General features: G+C 51.0%; 1 protein-coding gene across 3 annotated transcripts; it reads right to left on the reverse strand.

Moving 5' to 3' along the window:
- Positions 1-11,251: 11,251 nt before the first annotated feature.
- Positions 11,252-15,800, reverse strand: FCRLB (Fc receptor like B). Of its 3 annotated transcripts, none has more exons than XM_059146479.1 (6): positions 15,770-15,800; positions 15,455-15,475; positions 14,860-15,114; positions 13,043-13,309; positions 12,081-12,359; positions 11,252-11,726 (listed from the first exon to the last, which is right to left on the reverse strand). In XM_059146479.1, the coding sequence occupies exons 1-6, from the start codon at positions 15,798-15,800 to the stop codon at positions 11,311-11,313; spliced, it is 1,269 nt and encodes a 422-aa protein (XP_059002462.1). In that variant the 3' UTR covers positions 11,252-11,310. The 3 variants fall into 3 exon arrangements, with proteins under 3 accessions (XP_059002462.1, XP_059002463.1, XP_059002464.1); XM_059146480.1 differs by having other exon boundaries at positions 11,422-11,726; positions 12,081-12,226; XM_059146481.1 differs by lacking the exon at positions 15,455-15,475 and having other exon boundaries at positions 11,422-11,726; positions 12,081-12,226.
- Positions 15,801-16,843: the final 1,043 nt, after the last annotated feature.

The raw sequence follows: 16,843 nt of genomic DNA on the forward strand, positions 1-16,843 counted from the left end.
CTGAGCTGGGGTAAGAGAGATGCCTGCCCATGGCTTGTTCTGCTGAAGCTGTTGAGCAGAGATGAACCATGAACTGGGATCTGCCCAGGAATTCAGGTGGTCATGAAGCTCAGGGGAAAGTGGGTCCCAAACACCTACCCTACTACAACCCCATCCCTGCCCAAACTCACTTATTCACTTGGAGTCTGTGTCTTTGTAAAGGTGTGTTCTCCACAGAGGGGTACCTACTGCCAAGATTCTGAGGACAAAACTTCAGCTCTACGAGTCCTGGGACCAGAGATGACTGCAAGGGGTTGGAGCATCCTTGGTATGTAGGGACAGCTTGGTCAACGGACCCAGCAACTCTCCCTGCCTTACTCCAGCCCCCATCTTTTGCAAACTTACCATGTGGGGTAGCTATCCCGAGAAACGCTGGGTCAGGAACTGATCTGTTTCTTTATGACTCAAAGAGAAACTGGTCAACAGAGAGTCAGATGCGCAGAGCAAAGAAGACCACAGATGTTCCCTGCTGCACACTAGGGGTTCGCTGGGTTATATTTGGCAGAACCTGCTTCCCCATCCCAGCGCTGCTTCTACAGACAAACAACATGCAGGGAATGGCCTATGTCACAACCTTCCCAGCATTACAAGTTTGGAGCTCTTTTGCTGCCAGATTTCATCCAGCGAGTTACACTGGGGAGAGCTCTGGACAGGTGCACACAAGACCTAGACGGAAGCGTGGTTCTGTCATGTGGTGGTCGTAGAACTTGGCCAAGCCAGTTAAACCCTTTGAACTGCAATGTCTCTAGCCACAAAAGACAAAGCCAATGACACCACCTCTAACATTCCCCAGAGAGCTTAAACTATGAAATCTGAAATCCGATAAGTTTTGGATCAGTCCACAAAAGATTTCGAAATCCTTTAAGATGCTATTCCTTGTCCCTCCTCACCACCAAATACACTCCGCTTGTTAGTGTTTCATGTTTGCAATCGCACCCACCCCTTCCAGGAAATATTTCTTTGCCTGCGCCTACCAGTAATCTACTCATCCTCAGCCAGGAGAACTGAAAGTAGAGATGGGCCATTCACAAACATTCAAATCAGCAGGAGGAAACTGCCCAAGGTGAAAAAAGAAAAAAGAAAAAACAAAAAACAAAAAAACTGGATTTGGATGTTCATAGAAGCATCTTCATGTGGTCCCCAAGTTGAAATCTTTTTAAATTACTTAATGAAACCTCACTGATTTTATCTCCATTGGTTCATTCTTGCTCAGCAATGGGAATACAGCATGGAATCAGGTGAAGACTTTAGGGTTAAGTTTGCACTACATAGGCAGGGGTAGAGACACCCAAACCACGTGTGAAACCAGCCCTACAAATAAAATATTTGGGGCTCAGACCAAAAAACAAAACAAAACAAAACAAAAACACCAAAACAGGAATACATTTTGGCTGGGAGAAACTCTCTGAGAAGGTGGCATCTGAGTTGGTTCTCTCCCACAGGTAAAGGAGGCGAGGGGAAAGGGTTGGGGAGGAGAGCCAGGAGGAAGGTACTGATCTGAGGGCTGACCCCCCAAGACTGTCTCGTTCGGCATGCCCGATGTCACTAAAGGGACGATTTCTTGTCACACTTCATGAGATGTGTTCATAAGAATTGCAGCCCCTGTGAAGGCCTCATGGTTCCACAGCACCCCCCCCCTACCCGTCGCGGAGGGTCTCAGGATCCCTTAGCAGCCCACTGAGCGCTGAGTGAATAGGCTTCCATCTCCCCCTACACCCTTAGACCATCAAACCAGTAAGGTTGCCTGCAAACCAAGACAATATTCCAGAGCAGGTTCCTGTGGAAATGACCGATAAGCACTTACAGAAATAAGTGGCTACATTAAGCACAGTGTTATTAGCCCCAGGCGCATGGTTATTAACTATAGTTAAGCATATGGTGGGCATGGGGATGATCGTTAATAATATTGTACTGCATACTTAAAAATTACTAAGAGAATAGATCTTAAAAGTTCTCGCCACAAGAAAAAAAAATTCTGTTAACTATGTGTGGTGATGGGTGTTAAGTAGACCTCGTGAGGTGATCATTTCACAGCATGTGTCAATACGGAGTCATTCCATTGTGTTTAAAAGCAGCAATGGCAGCAACGTCCATTAGGGGCCAGCACGAGCTCACCAAGGCCAGTCTGGCTCCGAGAACCTGTTCTTTGCCGACAGAACAACAGAGGTCAATCAAGACTGGTCGCATGCCTGGATCTGTACTTCTCCAGGTTGGGACACATCTCCTGTGAACAAGCGCTGAAATACATGCCGGATATCAGAACAACTGAGTCGTGGGTTGAGGTTGGTAGGTGGTGTAACGATTTGGTTTAGGGCACTGAAGGCCAGCTTAGACTTGCGTGTGTTATAGCCGAGTGGAGCTATGCTGGGATCCAAAATGATCACAGGAAGCTAACAAAGACAAAATTCAAAAGAGATCAGCATAAGGTTCTGCACTTCCGTCCCCTAAATCAACCACACAAGTAAGAGTTGAGGGGCAAAGAAGAGCATCTTAGCTGGTAACAGTCTCACAGGTGGGTTCACGGGCAGTAAGATTAATGAGGCTGGATGACATCACTGGACCCCTGGAAAACCCGCTGTCCTTCTCTACCCGGAACCCCGTGTCTGCCTCTCCCCCACCACTAACGAGTCCTTTAGTCTCTGGGTCTCCATCCCCGTCTCTAGATTCAACAAGCTGGATTAAATCTCCAGGTCCCCGACAGCAGGAAATGACAGCCTTTTACTGTCTCTGGACCTGGGGTCAGTGTTCACTCCACTACCTCTTCAATTACCTTCCTGAGCTGTGGAGTCGCCGGCTGGAAGGGACAGAGACCCCCTTCAGTGTGGGCCCCAGTGGACGTCTGGCCACTTGGAAGCCGAAGAGGCTGTACTTCTGTCTCTTCTGTTCCTTCTGGAAAGAGGGTGCAGAGGCTTTGGGGTGTTCTGTAGCAGTCACCACCGGGATCCAGCTCAGTGGTGCTCAGGCGCAGGGTCCTGAGCATCCATTTCTTGGGCTATAACAGACCAGGTTCCATCCTGGTGCGGCCGAAATCACAGCTTCTTTCTTACCGTATCATGGCTGTTTCTCCGTTCACAGCTGCATCTGAATGGTCCTTGGCCAGCGATTTTCTGACTGTGGAAGGGGCCACAATTCCCATAGTGGCCTGGTACTGGGAGGCCTCACGGAATACTCAAACTAGAATCTGTTTCATCTCTCCCAACTGTTCTGTAGGCTGCTAAATACTATATAATAAATTCCTTTTTACTTAATCCAGCTAGAGTGGATTCTGTTCTCCAAAACTGAATGCTGACCAATATGACAGTATGTTGTGTGTGTGTGTGTATGTTATTTAAGTCCTGGAAGACTGCAAAACAGTATGGAGATTCCTCAAAAGTTGAAATTAGAGCTACCCTATGACCCAGCAATTGCACTACTGGGTATCTACCCCAAAGATACAAATGTAGTTATCTGAAGGGGCACGTGCCCTCCAATGTTTATAGCAGCAATGTCCACAACAGCCAAACTAGGAAAAGAGCCCAGATGTCCATCAATAGATAAATGGATAAAGAAAATGTGGTACACAAACACACACTCATGTGCCGCTTCCAGTCTGCAACGAGAGAAGAATTAAGCACAAACAAGTCAGCTGCAAAAGACTGGGAACTGGGGACAATAGACAAGAAGGAGAGAGGCCCCGAGCAACTCCACCGTCTCACTTTTATTGGATAGAAACAATAGCCAACAGAAGGACTGATGAAGGTCAAACGTTAATCCCGTCTTGCAGACAAGCGAGAAGGAGGATCAAGTTTATAGTTAACCAAGCACATTCAAAGGACTCTTCTAACTAACAGCGGGCACTTCTGGGAAGAGAAAGGAGCGACCACGAAAAAGGGAAGCAGGCGGTTTTCATTCCACCCTGAGCTGACCGGGCATTCCTGGCTGCCCGGCTTCCGTGAAGGGGCGGCGTTCTGCCCTGAGCGAGGCAGGTATCCCCAGCTGCCCAGCTTCACGGTCGTACATCGTTCTTCTCCCCAAAGACCTGTTGCCAGTATATGTATTTCTTAAGGCCATATCTAAATGTGCTTGGCAACTAGTAAAATCCTCCAGGGGTTACAGTTTAAGTAACAAATTGTTCCGAGGGGCAGCAGCAATTATGCAGCCATCGAAAATGAAATCTTGCTATTTGCAACACTGTGGATGGAACTAGAGAGTATTATGCTAAGTGAGATAAGTTAATCAGAGAAAGATAATTACAGTATGATCTCACTGATACGTGGAATTTGAGAAACAAGGCAGAGGATCATAGGGGAAGAGAGGAAAAAGTGAAATAAGACGAAACCAGAGAAGGAAACAAACCATAAGAGACTCAATCTTGGGAAACAAACAGAGAGGGGTGGGGGTGTCAGGGTAATGGGTGTTGGGGAGGGTATATGTTGGTGGTGAGTGCTGCGTATTGTGTAAGACTGCTGAACCACGGGGGCACCTGGGTGGCTCAGTTGGTGAAGCATCTGCCTTTGGCTCAGGTCATGATCCCAGGGTCATCTTCTTCCTCTCCCTCTGCAGCTCCCCCTGCTGTGCTCTCTCTCTGTAAAATAAATAAAATAATCTTAAAAAAAAAAAAAAAAGACTGATGAATCACAGACCTGTACCACTGAAACAAATAATACATTATTTGTATTATAATAAATAAAGGCCTGGAAGACCACACACCAAACTGTCAGATGGTGATGGCCTCGGTAACCACCGCAGGGGTGGGAAGGTAGCATCTGAAAGTGGACTTGAATATTTTTCTATACGCAGTGACTTTAAAAAAAAGGGGGGGTGGATTTTTAAAAAGATTTTATTTATTTATTTGACAGATAGAGATCACAAGTAGGCAGAGAGGCAGGCAGAAAGAGAGGAGGAAGCAGGCTCCTGGCTGAACAGAGAGCCCGATGCAGGATTCCAGGATCCTGAGATCATGACCTGAGCCAAAGGCAGAGGCTTTAATCCACTGAGCCACGCAGGTGCCCCATACTGTGACTTTTTATAAAAACAAGTACAACGTAGTCCCTTGTGAGCCTCTGCTTAAAAAATGTAATAAGGGTGGACAACTTGTCTGTTGAAAGCCCAATTCGTGGCATAATCAAAATGCTCCTTTTTAACCTTTTTATAATCCATTTAAAATTTATTCAGTGGGGCACTCTTTCCCTGGTCGAACCACTTTCCCAGCACTATGCGCATCCACTGGGAGCTTGTTAGAAATGCTGGGTCTCTGGCCCCACCATGGACTCACTGAGCCAGAACCTGTATCAGAAGAGGGCTGGAAGACTCAGGTGTACATGACTGTTTGAGACAACTCATGATTTTTCTCCTTCTCTTGATAATCGATAGTCTTATAATGACTTTAGGTCACAAGCATAGTTCCAATTTATAAATTAGAATGCCCAGTCGTCCATGTTACTCAGACCTCAAACTTAATTCCAAGATAAGTCTTTGTCCTCCTACTTCCCCTGCTCAGGTTCTGTTTTGGGGAAGGAGCTTGACTGGCCTCCCTCCTGCTTTCTGCCTCCCCATCCTCTCCACTCCCCTTTCATTAGGGTATTTCCCTTGGGGTCTCTCCTAAGCCAAAGTTGGAGGGCAGAGAGAAGGGAGGATGAGTACGGAAGCGGGAAGTTCTCCTGCACCTGGGCAGTTTTCTGCTCTCTGAACTTGGCAGGTCACTTAAGCCAGTGCTTTTTCCCATGGGGAATCTTTCTGGACTTCCTGGGGTTGTTCATTTCAGAGGCTGCTCCCCTCTGGCCCTGTGTTCAAGGCAGAGGCCTCATGGGTCTTGCTCCCAGGCCTTTCCTTGTCCTCCTCTCAGCTCCGAGGAATTCAGATCCACCTTCAGCTTTTCTGGGACTTCAACCACCCCTCCTGATGGCCTTAGTACAGGAACCAAGACAACCCCATGAGAGCTTGTAACCAGATTCAGGTTCATCTGCCCGGGATGCACCACAAAGACCATTTACTGAGACACAGGTGTACAGCAAAGGAAAGCGTTTATTCCAGAGGAGACTGGAGGGCAAACCTCAAATCAGCCTCCAGGAGGAGGAGAGAAAGTCAGGGGTATTCAAAGGCAAATGAAAGGCCCAGTTGCTGCTGAATTTGTCCAGTTTATAGCTGGGATTAGTCCCATTAACCCTTTGGTTGCTAGTTCAGGCTCCATCTTCCAGGAACCATGGAAATACACGGCTTTGCCCTGGGATGTTCTGTAGCACAGAACTGATCCCCAGACAGGCTCTTCTGTGCTATAGTCAACTTCTCACCATAACCTTCTGAGATGTGCGTCAGGCTGGCTGCCCTGTGTCTTCCAGCTGAACCCATTTCAGACCTCCCTGAGTGACCCCATGGGCATTTTCATCGTTAGGCTTGAGGGAGACATGGGGAGCTTCCCACACCTTCACACTATGAGGGAGAATTGTGATGGGAACTCATATCAGGCAAAGGAATCTCTTTACACACGCTCTCTCTTCCTCGTGTCCTCTCCCTGTTATCTCCCCCATGTGACCGCAGTGTCCAGAAGTCAGAGAACAGATCCTCCACCATTTCCTCTGTAAATCGTGCGTGTGATAATCTGGTTTCAGAATTTCACGTCTATTGTGTCATGAAATATCACTGTAGACATCCTGTCATGAGTGCAATTTTTTGATTGTAAAAAATAAAAATAAAATCCTGCCTTCCTGCCATATTCTCCCCAGACAGGCCCCCCTGAGGAACTGTAATAAATTTTGGGTCCCGTGTTCTAAACCAGAGATAGAGCAGCTGGAGATGTGCTCAGAAAAGCCAGGATGGAGAAGGAACTCCGAATTAGGGATGGTTGCAAACACTGAAAAAACAACAACAACAAGAAAAAGAGTCTATCTCTAATCAAACCTAAACATGACCTACCCAGAGTCTTTAAAAATCTGTGAAGGGCTCACAAGAGGGTCAGGAATCAGATTTGTTCTGCATCCCCCTAAGGAGTGCAGTGGATAAAAGCTATAACAAAACCATTCCAAATCACATTTGAACCTAAGTCTGAGCTCCTGAGCCAGCGTTCTAAACCTCTACACTCGGCGACCTCCAGGTCCAAAGCTGATTAGCTTGGCTATTACAGTTTAACACGGTACACTGTGGGCATACTCACTCTGAGAGAGGAGGAGAATGATCATCTCCCACATGCCTGCGATAAGATTGGCTCCTTTGAACTGAAAAAGATGAAAATGTCTGATCCCTATTCTTCTGCCTTGGATCTTAGCGGGACCAGGGATATGCAATTATATGAGGCCTCTCATTATGAGGAGGGTTCAAGCATGGAAACCAGTTACCTTTGCAGGTGTAGTGACTGGGAAAGGAGCTAACCCAATGTGGGCTAGCTGTAGTATATGTTGGAGATAAGAGCTCTACTTGGCAGAAAGTCTGCTCTAAATAAGTAAGTAGGGTCAGGAGTGCATTTCCCTTAGTTAACTAGGGACCAGGAGCAGGTAATTCAGAAGATGGGTGAGGCAGCATCACTGACAGGGGCATTGGCTCTGGGCTGCTGCGTGACACTAAGTCAGTAATGGTTCAGGATCCAGTGGGAACAGTCAACAGTGGATAAAGAGTTAAAAGAGTCTCTGGGTCTAATTAAGAAAGAAAAGCATGCTGGTGCGCTCTCCTGGCTGGGGTAGGTGAGACAAGCCCTCTCGTGCATATCTGGCAGAAATTCAAATTGCTACAGTCTCTTTAAGGGATAATTTGACAACATGTATTAAAATGTAATATAGAATCCAACAGTTTTTCTTTCTTTTTTTTTTTTTTAAAGATTTTATTTATTTATTTGACAGAGAGAAATCACAAGTAGATGGAGAGGCAGGCAGAGAGAGAGAGGGAAGCAGGCTCTCCGCTGAGCAGAGAGCCCGATGCGGGACTCGATCCCAGGACTCTGAGATCATGACCTGAGCCGAAGGCAGCGGCTTAACCCACTGAGCCACCCAGGGGCCCCCAACAGTTTTTCTTATAGAAGTTTATCCCATGGATCTATTCAAAGACCGGCGTAAAGATGTAGGGGATGGGCACCTGGCTGGCTCACCTGGTTAAGCTTCCGACTCTTAATTTTGGCTCAGTGATGATCTCAGGGTCATGTGATCAACTACATAGGGCTCTGCACTCACTGGGGAGTCTGCTTGAGGATCCTCTCTCCCTCTCCCTCTCCCCTGATGGTGTTCTCTCTCTCTCTTAAATAAATAAATAAATAAATCTTTAAAAATAAAGATCTAGGGGTAAGTATATTCACTGCAGTATAATGTAAAACAGCAGAAGTTTAGAAACAATCTAATACTCTGTCAGTAGGGACTGGCGGATGTCATCTCTCTGGGAAATGACTTGTGGACCCCCACGTTGGGCTTAGTGTCCCTCCTCTGTGCTTCTAAGCATCCTAACATCCTCTGTCTTAAGACTTCAGGTAATGAAAGAATTCATTTACTTGTTTGTGTCTCCCTGTAAGGTTTCTCTTATTTCCCTCATTTTGCAGATGAGGATACTTGGGCTCAGAAGGCCTAGCAGCATTCCCCACCCCCACCCCCGCCATGGGGGGCGAGGCAAGAGTACATGACAAGGCACAGAGGTGGGCAAGGTGCTGTGTTGGGGAGAGAGTGAGGGTTCGGTGTGACTGCAGTATAGCGTGAATGGGCTTCATGGGCCATGATAGGGAGTTTTGACTCTAACCAGAGGATTTGATTCAATCTTTTAGGGAAAATGTCATCAGTGTAGAACCCAAAGTGTTTCTCCTTTCCATAGAGTTGAGATGAGATAAGAAACTGAGACTCGGGGAGGCTGAGATCCAAATGAAGTAACTTGCCAGGATTCTCTCTGCTCTCTGATAACAGACAGTTGGGTTCCTTGCCTGGAATCTGGTTTAGAGTCCGACACTGGAGTCTAAGACACTGAACTGATCAGAGAACCAGAGAGAAGCAGCTTCCTCCTCAGGCTTCTCCAGCATTTTGCTGCTATCCTTGCTGCTTCAGAATGAGCTCTAAGCTCTCCTTGGGAAGCCTGGGCTAGCTATTTTTCTGTTTCCTTGAATGCATATTGGAACTTCAACCTGATGCTGGATGAGGTCATTCCTCCCCCCCCCCTCCCCGGAGAAGGGCATGGCCAGTAGGCTGCCTGTCTGATTATTTTCTGCTATTTTCACAGTGTAGACTTTCCTGGAGATCATTAACAGGAGTTGTAGGGGATGATCTATAAGACCTGGGGGCTTAAAACAGAGGGCAGGAGGGCTTATGAGTCAATCCCTCTTGCCCCTGGTGAGACACACACACACACACACACACACACACACACACACACAGAGAGAGAGAGAGAGAGAGAGAGAATTTGCAGAATGAATGACTTTCGTTCTAACGCTTAAGCCTTATTCTTCCCCATCTCCCACATCTCTAGTGCAACAGTGAGGAACGTGACAGGACAGGAAGGAAGCGGTGTGTTGTGGCTACTCACGGGATGTGAGTGAAGGAGATACTGCCCTACTAGATTTCTTGTGAGTGGCTATTTCACTTATTTTCTTTCTTGACAAATGATCAATTGGTTTCTTCGGTTCTGGGGGTTTTTGACTTGCAATCCTTTGACCCCCAAGCTTCATGGCACTAAAACTGGTCACTTCCTATCTAATTCAGAGATGGCAGAAACATCAGCAGAACAAAACCAGAAGGAGGAAGGGCGCTCGCCCCCGGAGTAGCATGGGATTAGCCAGAACTCTAGGAGAGTTCTGAGAAGAGAGATGAGCTTGCATTAGAGAGCTGGAAACCAGAGCCACAGTGATTCTTGTAAACCAGAACCCAGTACTGGGTTATAGGGGCCTGGACATGCCTTCTCAGAAATAAGTAAGTGTCCACTGAGATCTGTTTAACTGATTTTTCTTTTCTGATTTTAAATTGGCATCTCCTCCAATAAGGCTTTTTGATGCCTTCAGTAAAGAATGCTTCCAAACACCCATCCCAAATATCCAACAGGTTGAAGAACTTCTTAACAAGACTTTTTACTTTTTCATGTCCTTCTCCTGTCATCTTCTCCCTAAAAGTCATCTCCCCCCACAAAGACACACACAATTCTCCAGCAACTCTCAAATTATTTGCAGCTCTAAAGGATCTTCCAAGTCTCCATGTGTTTGTTTCCACAGCCCACACACCCGACTCCCAAACTTTTTCGCATCTCCACTTGAATTCTTATTCTTTTTCCAAGATTCAGCTTCCTTCTCTGAAATCCCATGTTTCAGAGAGCATGTATTACATTGCACTGTAATTTATGGGTGGACCTGCCTGCCTCTCTCCCTGTACAATTTTAATGACTTTGTAGTAATAGGATGACGAGTCATACTAAGAAGAGTGTGATGAAGGATGTTGATGTCATTCTGGTTGATCACTCAAAAAGAAAGGGGAAATTGGGTTTTGACAAGTTCAAGTAGAAGTGAAAGACGGGAGGGTTGAGTTGTTATTAGTTCTTAGCCTTAACAGTGCGCTTACTTAATGATGGGTGTGGACCCAATGACCTTCTGGGAACCAGTCACACCAGCCCTGCGGAGAATAAATGGCTCTAGCAGGCAGATGGGGATTCACAAAAACGGGGCTTGTAATGAACACATTCCTGAGATCACAACTGACACGGTGTCTTGCTTTTTTCCTTCAAGTAACTGTGAAGTCGCCATGCAGGATGGTATATGGACCATGCAGGATGGTATATGGTCATGCATGTCTCAATGTGTTAGGGTTGAAGTGACTCTTAGGGAAGTAAAAAAACTGCTAAAAACTAGAATTCTGCAATTTTCAGGATCTGTCTTAAAACTTCCTTGAAAGAATTTTCTGAATCAAATAACACCGCTTAGTTTAAGTTCTGGCTGAAGTGAACCTGGTCAAAGCCCACCCCACTGTCCAGATCCACAGGAGGCAGGAGGAGCCAAAGGGTTCATTGTCTCAATGACCCGAAACACCCAACTGTTTCCTGTGCTGCCCTGCGTACTGGGTCGGCATCTATGAAAAGCTAAGGGTGACTAAATAAACTTGCCAATAGAAGGCAAGTAACAGAAAGGGAGTCCTGCGAGTGGAGGAAGAGACCTGAGGACCGGCCTCATGCTTGCAGATGCTCAAGAAGATGCGACCCCAGATCGTCAGCCACCACACTTTATGATGCTCCTTTACCATCACCGCCAAACAAAGCGCGAGCAGAGATGGCTTCGCGGGGTCTCTGCAGGTGGGAAGCAGGGGAGAGGAGAGGCAGGACCCTGGAGGAGGGGACAGGAGCGCCCCCCCCCCCTCAGCTCTCCACAATAGTGGTCTCCGGGGTTCTCCCGCTCACGGCAAAGTGGGAGGTGGGGGTCTCCAGCGTTCCCCTGTGCTCTGGGAAGGCCTGGGGCTCCTTTAATTCCAGGACCACCCGGTTCAGAAGGCCCTTGAGCAGCTGCATTTCTTGGAGCAGAAGGTCCACGTCGGGTTTCAGGGCTCCAGCGGACGGTTCCAAGGGCGTCGGCGGGGCGCAGGCGGGCGGCCCAGCTGTGGGGGCTCTGCCCGCGGGGAACTGCAGCCCGGATGAGGTGGTGTTCTGGACGGAGGTGGCCGTCGAGGCCGATCTGGACACCGGGGGCTTTCTGAAGGAAAGCGGCTGGTTACCCGGCGCCAACGTGGCAGCCTGGGGGCCTGCGGCGGAGGTGGACGCCAAGTCCAGCGGAGAACCTGCGAACGCAACACAAGGCTCTCGCACAGCCCGCGGCGGAAGCGGGGCGCACGGGCCAGAGGGGAGTAAGGAGGGCCGGGATGGAGCGGAAGGGGAGAGGGAGGAGTGAAGAAGAGGGGTTGGGGTGGAGAGGAGAGAGAAAAGGGGTGGGTGAGGAGAGCAGAGGGGATGGGGTGGAGAGGAGAGAAGGGGGGGGGGTAGTGAGGAGGGCGTAGACCCGGAGACGGAGCTGGAAGGGCCGCGCGACGCGAGGGAGACTCGGGGTGCGGAGGCGGAGGCGGAGGCGGGGCTGCCCGCCGCGGGGTGGGGTGCGATGGGTTGGGGGGAAACGTGCGGGAGGTGCGGTCACTCACCGCGCCCGGCAAGCTGCAGCCAAGGGCTGCGTTTCCGGACGCTCCGCGTGGCGGTAGCGGCCTCGCACCAGTACGACTCGAGCTCCTCGACCTCGGACTCGGGGACCGTGTACTCCGCGCCCCAGTCGAAGCGGCGCACGGGGCGACTGTACTTGTAGAAGGCGAACTGCAGCGGCGTGTCGCGCTTCTGCGGGTGCAGGCGGGTGTCGCAGCGCACGGCCACCCCGCCGCGGGCCTCCGCCCGGCCCGTCACCCTCAGCACCGGCGCCGGGAACAGCTCTGCGGAGAGGGGTTCCGGAGGCTGAGGGTACACGGTGGGCCAGCGCAGGGGTCCCAGGGGACGAGGTCTCGCGGGTCCACGGCCCCGCGACCCCTCTGTCCTTCGGGTTTCCCGTGAGGGCTCCCCGCGGACCAGGGGACAGAGAAGGAGTGGGAGGAGCTGTGTGTGCGTGCAGAGGGAGGGGGGAAGACTTCTGAAGTGTGGGGCAAGGGGCCGAGGCCTCGAAGGACGAGGAAAACTCGCAGGGGAGTCGGGGGAGAGCCGGCAAGACCCTTCCTGTCACATCCGGACTAACACCCAGTTTGATCCCCTGACTCGGGGGGAGGAGCGTCCGCCTGGCAGGATGCTCCGAGCCATTCCCTCGCCCCACTAGTACAGCCACCCCGACCCCTGCCGCCCCTTTGCCTGGGACTTGGATAGAGCTGCCCCCTATGTGGAGTTCCCCTCAGCTAAGAAGTAAGAAGCCGGAGGTGTGCGGGGAGATAGGGACACTCGTCCCCGTGCAGGCTGAGCAGCAGGGGCGCCTTCACAGCGGAGGAGAGGCGAAAGCTTCGGTGGGTTCGGGGAGAAATCTGCCTCGCGGCGGCTACTTGAACCTCCTTCCTCCCCGCCCTCCTTGGTTCGCGTCCCAGAACTTCCCAGCGCTCGATTGCCTCCCTCCCGGGGCCGCAGGTGTTCCCACCTTGCACGGTCACGGCCGCCTTGGCGGAGAACATGGGCGCGCTCTCCACCGGGATGCGCATGGTGCCCGAGCACTGGTAGCGGCCGCTGTCGCTGGCGCGCGCCTGCGGCACCGTGTAGTTGGCGCTGGAGTGGAAGTAGCGCACCGCCTTGCCGTCGTGGTAGTAGTGAAGCTTGTAGACCATCTTGTCGTACCAGCCGCGGCAGCGCATGACCAGCGGCTCGCCCTCGAACACCGCCGCGTAGGGCACTTGCAGGATCAGCCAGTCTACGACAGTCACCACAGACCGGCCTGATCCCCAGAGAAGTCCAGCCCTGGGGGTCTCCCGTTCTCCTAGGCCTCCCTGCTCCCCGTCCCTGCACGGTGGCTCGCCTCCTCCCCACTTAATACACTGCAGGCGGGCGCCCCAGGAGCCTCGGAGCTGGATGCACTGGGAGGCGAGGGGAGAGGAAAGCCAATGGCCCCCTCTGCCCTTACGGCTTAGGAAGGCAAAGATGCCTGGTTCTGGGTTCCAGCCCCATCAAAGAGTAATGGCCATCAGGATCAGGTTTACACTCCCCAGGATGCCCTAGGGGCCTTCTTCACCTGGGCCCTGCTTAGCTTTCCAGGACCATCTCAGTATTGTCGCTTGCCCAGTGTCTCCCTCACTGTCCCCACCTGCCACTCCTAATGCAGACTAAGTGGAACCTTGCACAGCATACACATTGGGAGCACTGTACCTGCTCTGTGCCCGGGGCCTTTGTACCTACCAAGAAGACCACCCCTTACACACACACATCTGTTTTAGTTGAGACCTACTTGTCCTGTAGGTCTAGCCTTAGACCTTTTCTCCTCCAGGAAACTTCCCTAACCCTGCAGGACAGGGCAGGGCATCTCCCACAGCACCTCACATTTACGGATCACCATCGTCTTCATACCTGATCTGTTCTGAATGCCATCGGAGAAAGAACTCTGAGAGCAACAGTCCCAATCCGTCTGCTACGCTATTCACAGTCGGCAGCCACCTGCTCTCATGGCCAGTGTCTCATCTGAACTATCAACTTCCAAACAACAAACCAGAGAGTGCAGGCAGGAGGTAGAGGCTATGGGAAGGATGAGCTTTGAGTCCTGAATACAAACCATGGCCCATCAGGCTAAGATGATGTAATATTCCCTATCAAGTAGCTAATCCTGTACTCTAAAGAATGAACTATTGCTATTTTCTTATCCTGCTTTGAAACCCTTTACATGACTCCGGGAAGTCAGTTTCTGAATTGAGCCCTATGTACACGTGTGTGTCTGCAATACACTTCTGAGCGCTTTGTTCCACAGCTGCCCTCTTTTTTCCCTGACAACGAGTTGTAATTCTTTTTTCATCCTCACAACCACCAAAGACACAGATACAATTATTGTCCCTGTTTTGCTGCTGGGAAGCACAGAGAAGCGTGGTGCTGTTCAATCAGGAATAATTCTCCCAGCCGCACACAGCCTGCCCAGGGACCCTCACTCCCTACCCCCCTTGCTCTTCCCCGTCCTTCGCTGACCCCTCCTCCAAAGTTCCCTGTCCAGTACCCCAGGCCCTTAGAGCCTCTGCCCTTCTGAGCTAGACTCATAAATAAGCACAAATGTTTATTGCTTCCCACTCAGGCAGAGGGGTGAGGGGACCTTTGGGGTCAGACAAGCCTTACCTCCTCTTGCACATAACGCTACATCTGCAGAGAACCGAGTTAGTCCCCAGTCCCCGCCCCAGACGGAGTGGCCCGATGTTCTCTCCCACTGGAGGGCCAGTAAGTCCAGGGGAGATGAGCGGAGCCCCGCCCCCAGGCTCAAACACTCACCGTTGGAAACAGAGAGGTGGATGGGGTCACTGACAGGTGCTCCCCGAGTCTGGCATCGATACACCCCTGGTGTCTGTACCTCGATGCTCTTCTTGTGGGAGGGCAGAAGGAGGTGGCCCGAGTACCAGAGAGTGCTGATGGGCCGGAGCTCCAGAAGCGGAGGGTGGTACCCATCACAGCGCAAGGTCACCCGCTCCCCCTTGAAGATGGTGGTCCAGGGCGGGTGTAGAGACAACGTAGGCTTCTCCAGAGTAGCTGGGGGTGTATGGGAGGGGGGCAGTGTGGGCCAGAGAATCAAGGCGAGGTGCCCAGAGTGTGGTCTGAGGTTGGCAAATCTGAGCAAACTCCAGCTTCCAGGACCCAGCCCACATGACCACACCGTCCCCGTGGCAGGACACACCACACCGGACTGCAAGCTCCCAGGACCCATTTCGGAGTGCTTAGAAGTAAACTGAGTCACAGGGATTGAGGAGACATGGAAAGAGACACTGTCCCACAACGGCCAGGAAGTGGGGCGGCCCAAGCAGGTCACTTGGGTGTGTGTGTGTGTGTGTGGAAGTTGTCAAAAGTTGGGCTGAGGGATGTCAAGACTCACCAGCTCGCCCGCCGCTTGGGACTGCAAAACGAGAGTGAGGGAGAATGTCAGGGACAAGAGGAAACTGAAGTACCTCTTCACCTCGGGGGAAACTCCATGGGTCTCCAGACCTGGTTTTCTTCTGCTTTTAGTTTCCCTGGCTCTGAGAAAACCCCCTTCTCTTTATCCTCGAAAAATAGTGAACTACTGTTTGGAATTGGGGACTATCGCCCAACACACACACACACACACACACACACACACACACACACACACTCTGGTCCCCTCTCCCCTACAGCCAGTCCCTATGCTGTTGGTGGTGCATGGAGGACTCACCGAGGAGCAGAAGGGCTGTCAGTGCCCACATGACGGACCTGCCCTCAGTGGCTGCAGGACGACGTCTGCAATCAGTTTTTAAGTGCTTTGTTCCACCGCTGTTCTCTTTTTTCCTTAACACCATGTCATAATTTCATCTTTCATCCTCACAGCAACCAAAGAGGCAGAGACGATTCATGTCTCCACTTTACTACTGGAAAGGCTGACCAGTGCTGAGCCCTGAGCCCCGATGGGGGGGCATTGCGCTCCTCCTACCCATTCTCAATTCCTGAAAATGGTGACTGGAGGCAGCAGCACACGGGCTGCATAAGTGTCAGCCCTCCGGTGTCCCAGGCACCAGGCACCGTCTTCCCCAGCACCCCTGAAGCCACCTCACATCTCAGTTCAGCCCCAACCCCTACAGAGAAGGCATTCGGAGCAGAGTTTATGCCCTCTGCAGCCTAAGAAGTCACATCCCACCCCAAACGGTGACAGGTGACCCTGTCTCCTTCAGGCTCCCACTGACATCCCCCTCTCATTCCCCCCCCCCCCACTTTCCAGCTGGCCCTGTAAACCTCAACTGACAGAAATACCTCCCCATGTCCTCAAGGTCTACCTGGGGCCTTTATTCTGCTCATTCCCTGCTGGTGCAAGGCCTTGGGAGGCTGGCCCTGGGGTCCCTGTCCCCAGAGCTCAGCCTCCTGAGTGGACAGAAGGGTAGGACTCGCCAACCACCTTCCCTATCACTGTTTTCTGAAGTTCCAGTTAAGAAGGGAACTGCAATGCGTTTCCCCTTCTTTCTCCCTTCCCGAAAATTTAAACCCTCAGAAAGGTTGTTTTTGACCACCCCCCCCCCCACCGCATCTCCACTCCAGCATCTCTCACCCTACAGCATCTCCACTCCAGCATCTCTCACCCTACAGCATCTCCACTCCTGTGCCTTCCTCCCTCTAACCCTCCCTGCAAGCTCTCCCCACCCAGCTTACCTGGTGCAGAGAGGTCACTGCATCAGCCCCTCAGAAACTTCTCAGATCTGACCTCCCAGCTCTAATTCTTGTGCTTCGAGAGCCACGTGATCATACCCTAAGCAATGGG

This window comes from Mustela lutreola, chromosome 14 (assembly GCF_030435805.1).
Source record: "Mustela lutreola isolate mMusLut2 chromosome 14, mMusLut2.pri, whole genome shotgun sequence".
NCBI lineage: Eukaryota > Metazoa > Chordata > Mammalia > Carnivora > Mustelidae > Mustela > Mustela lutreola.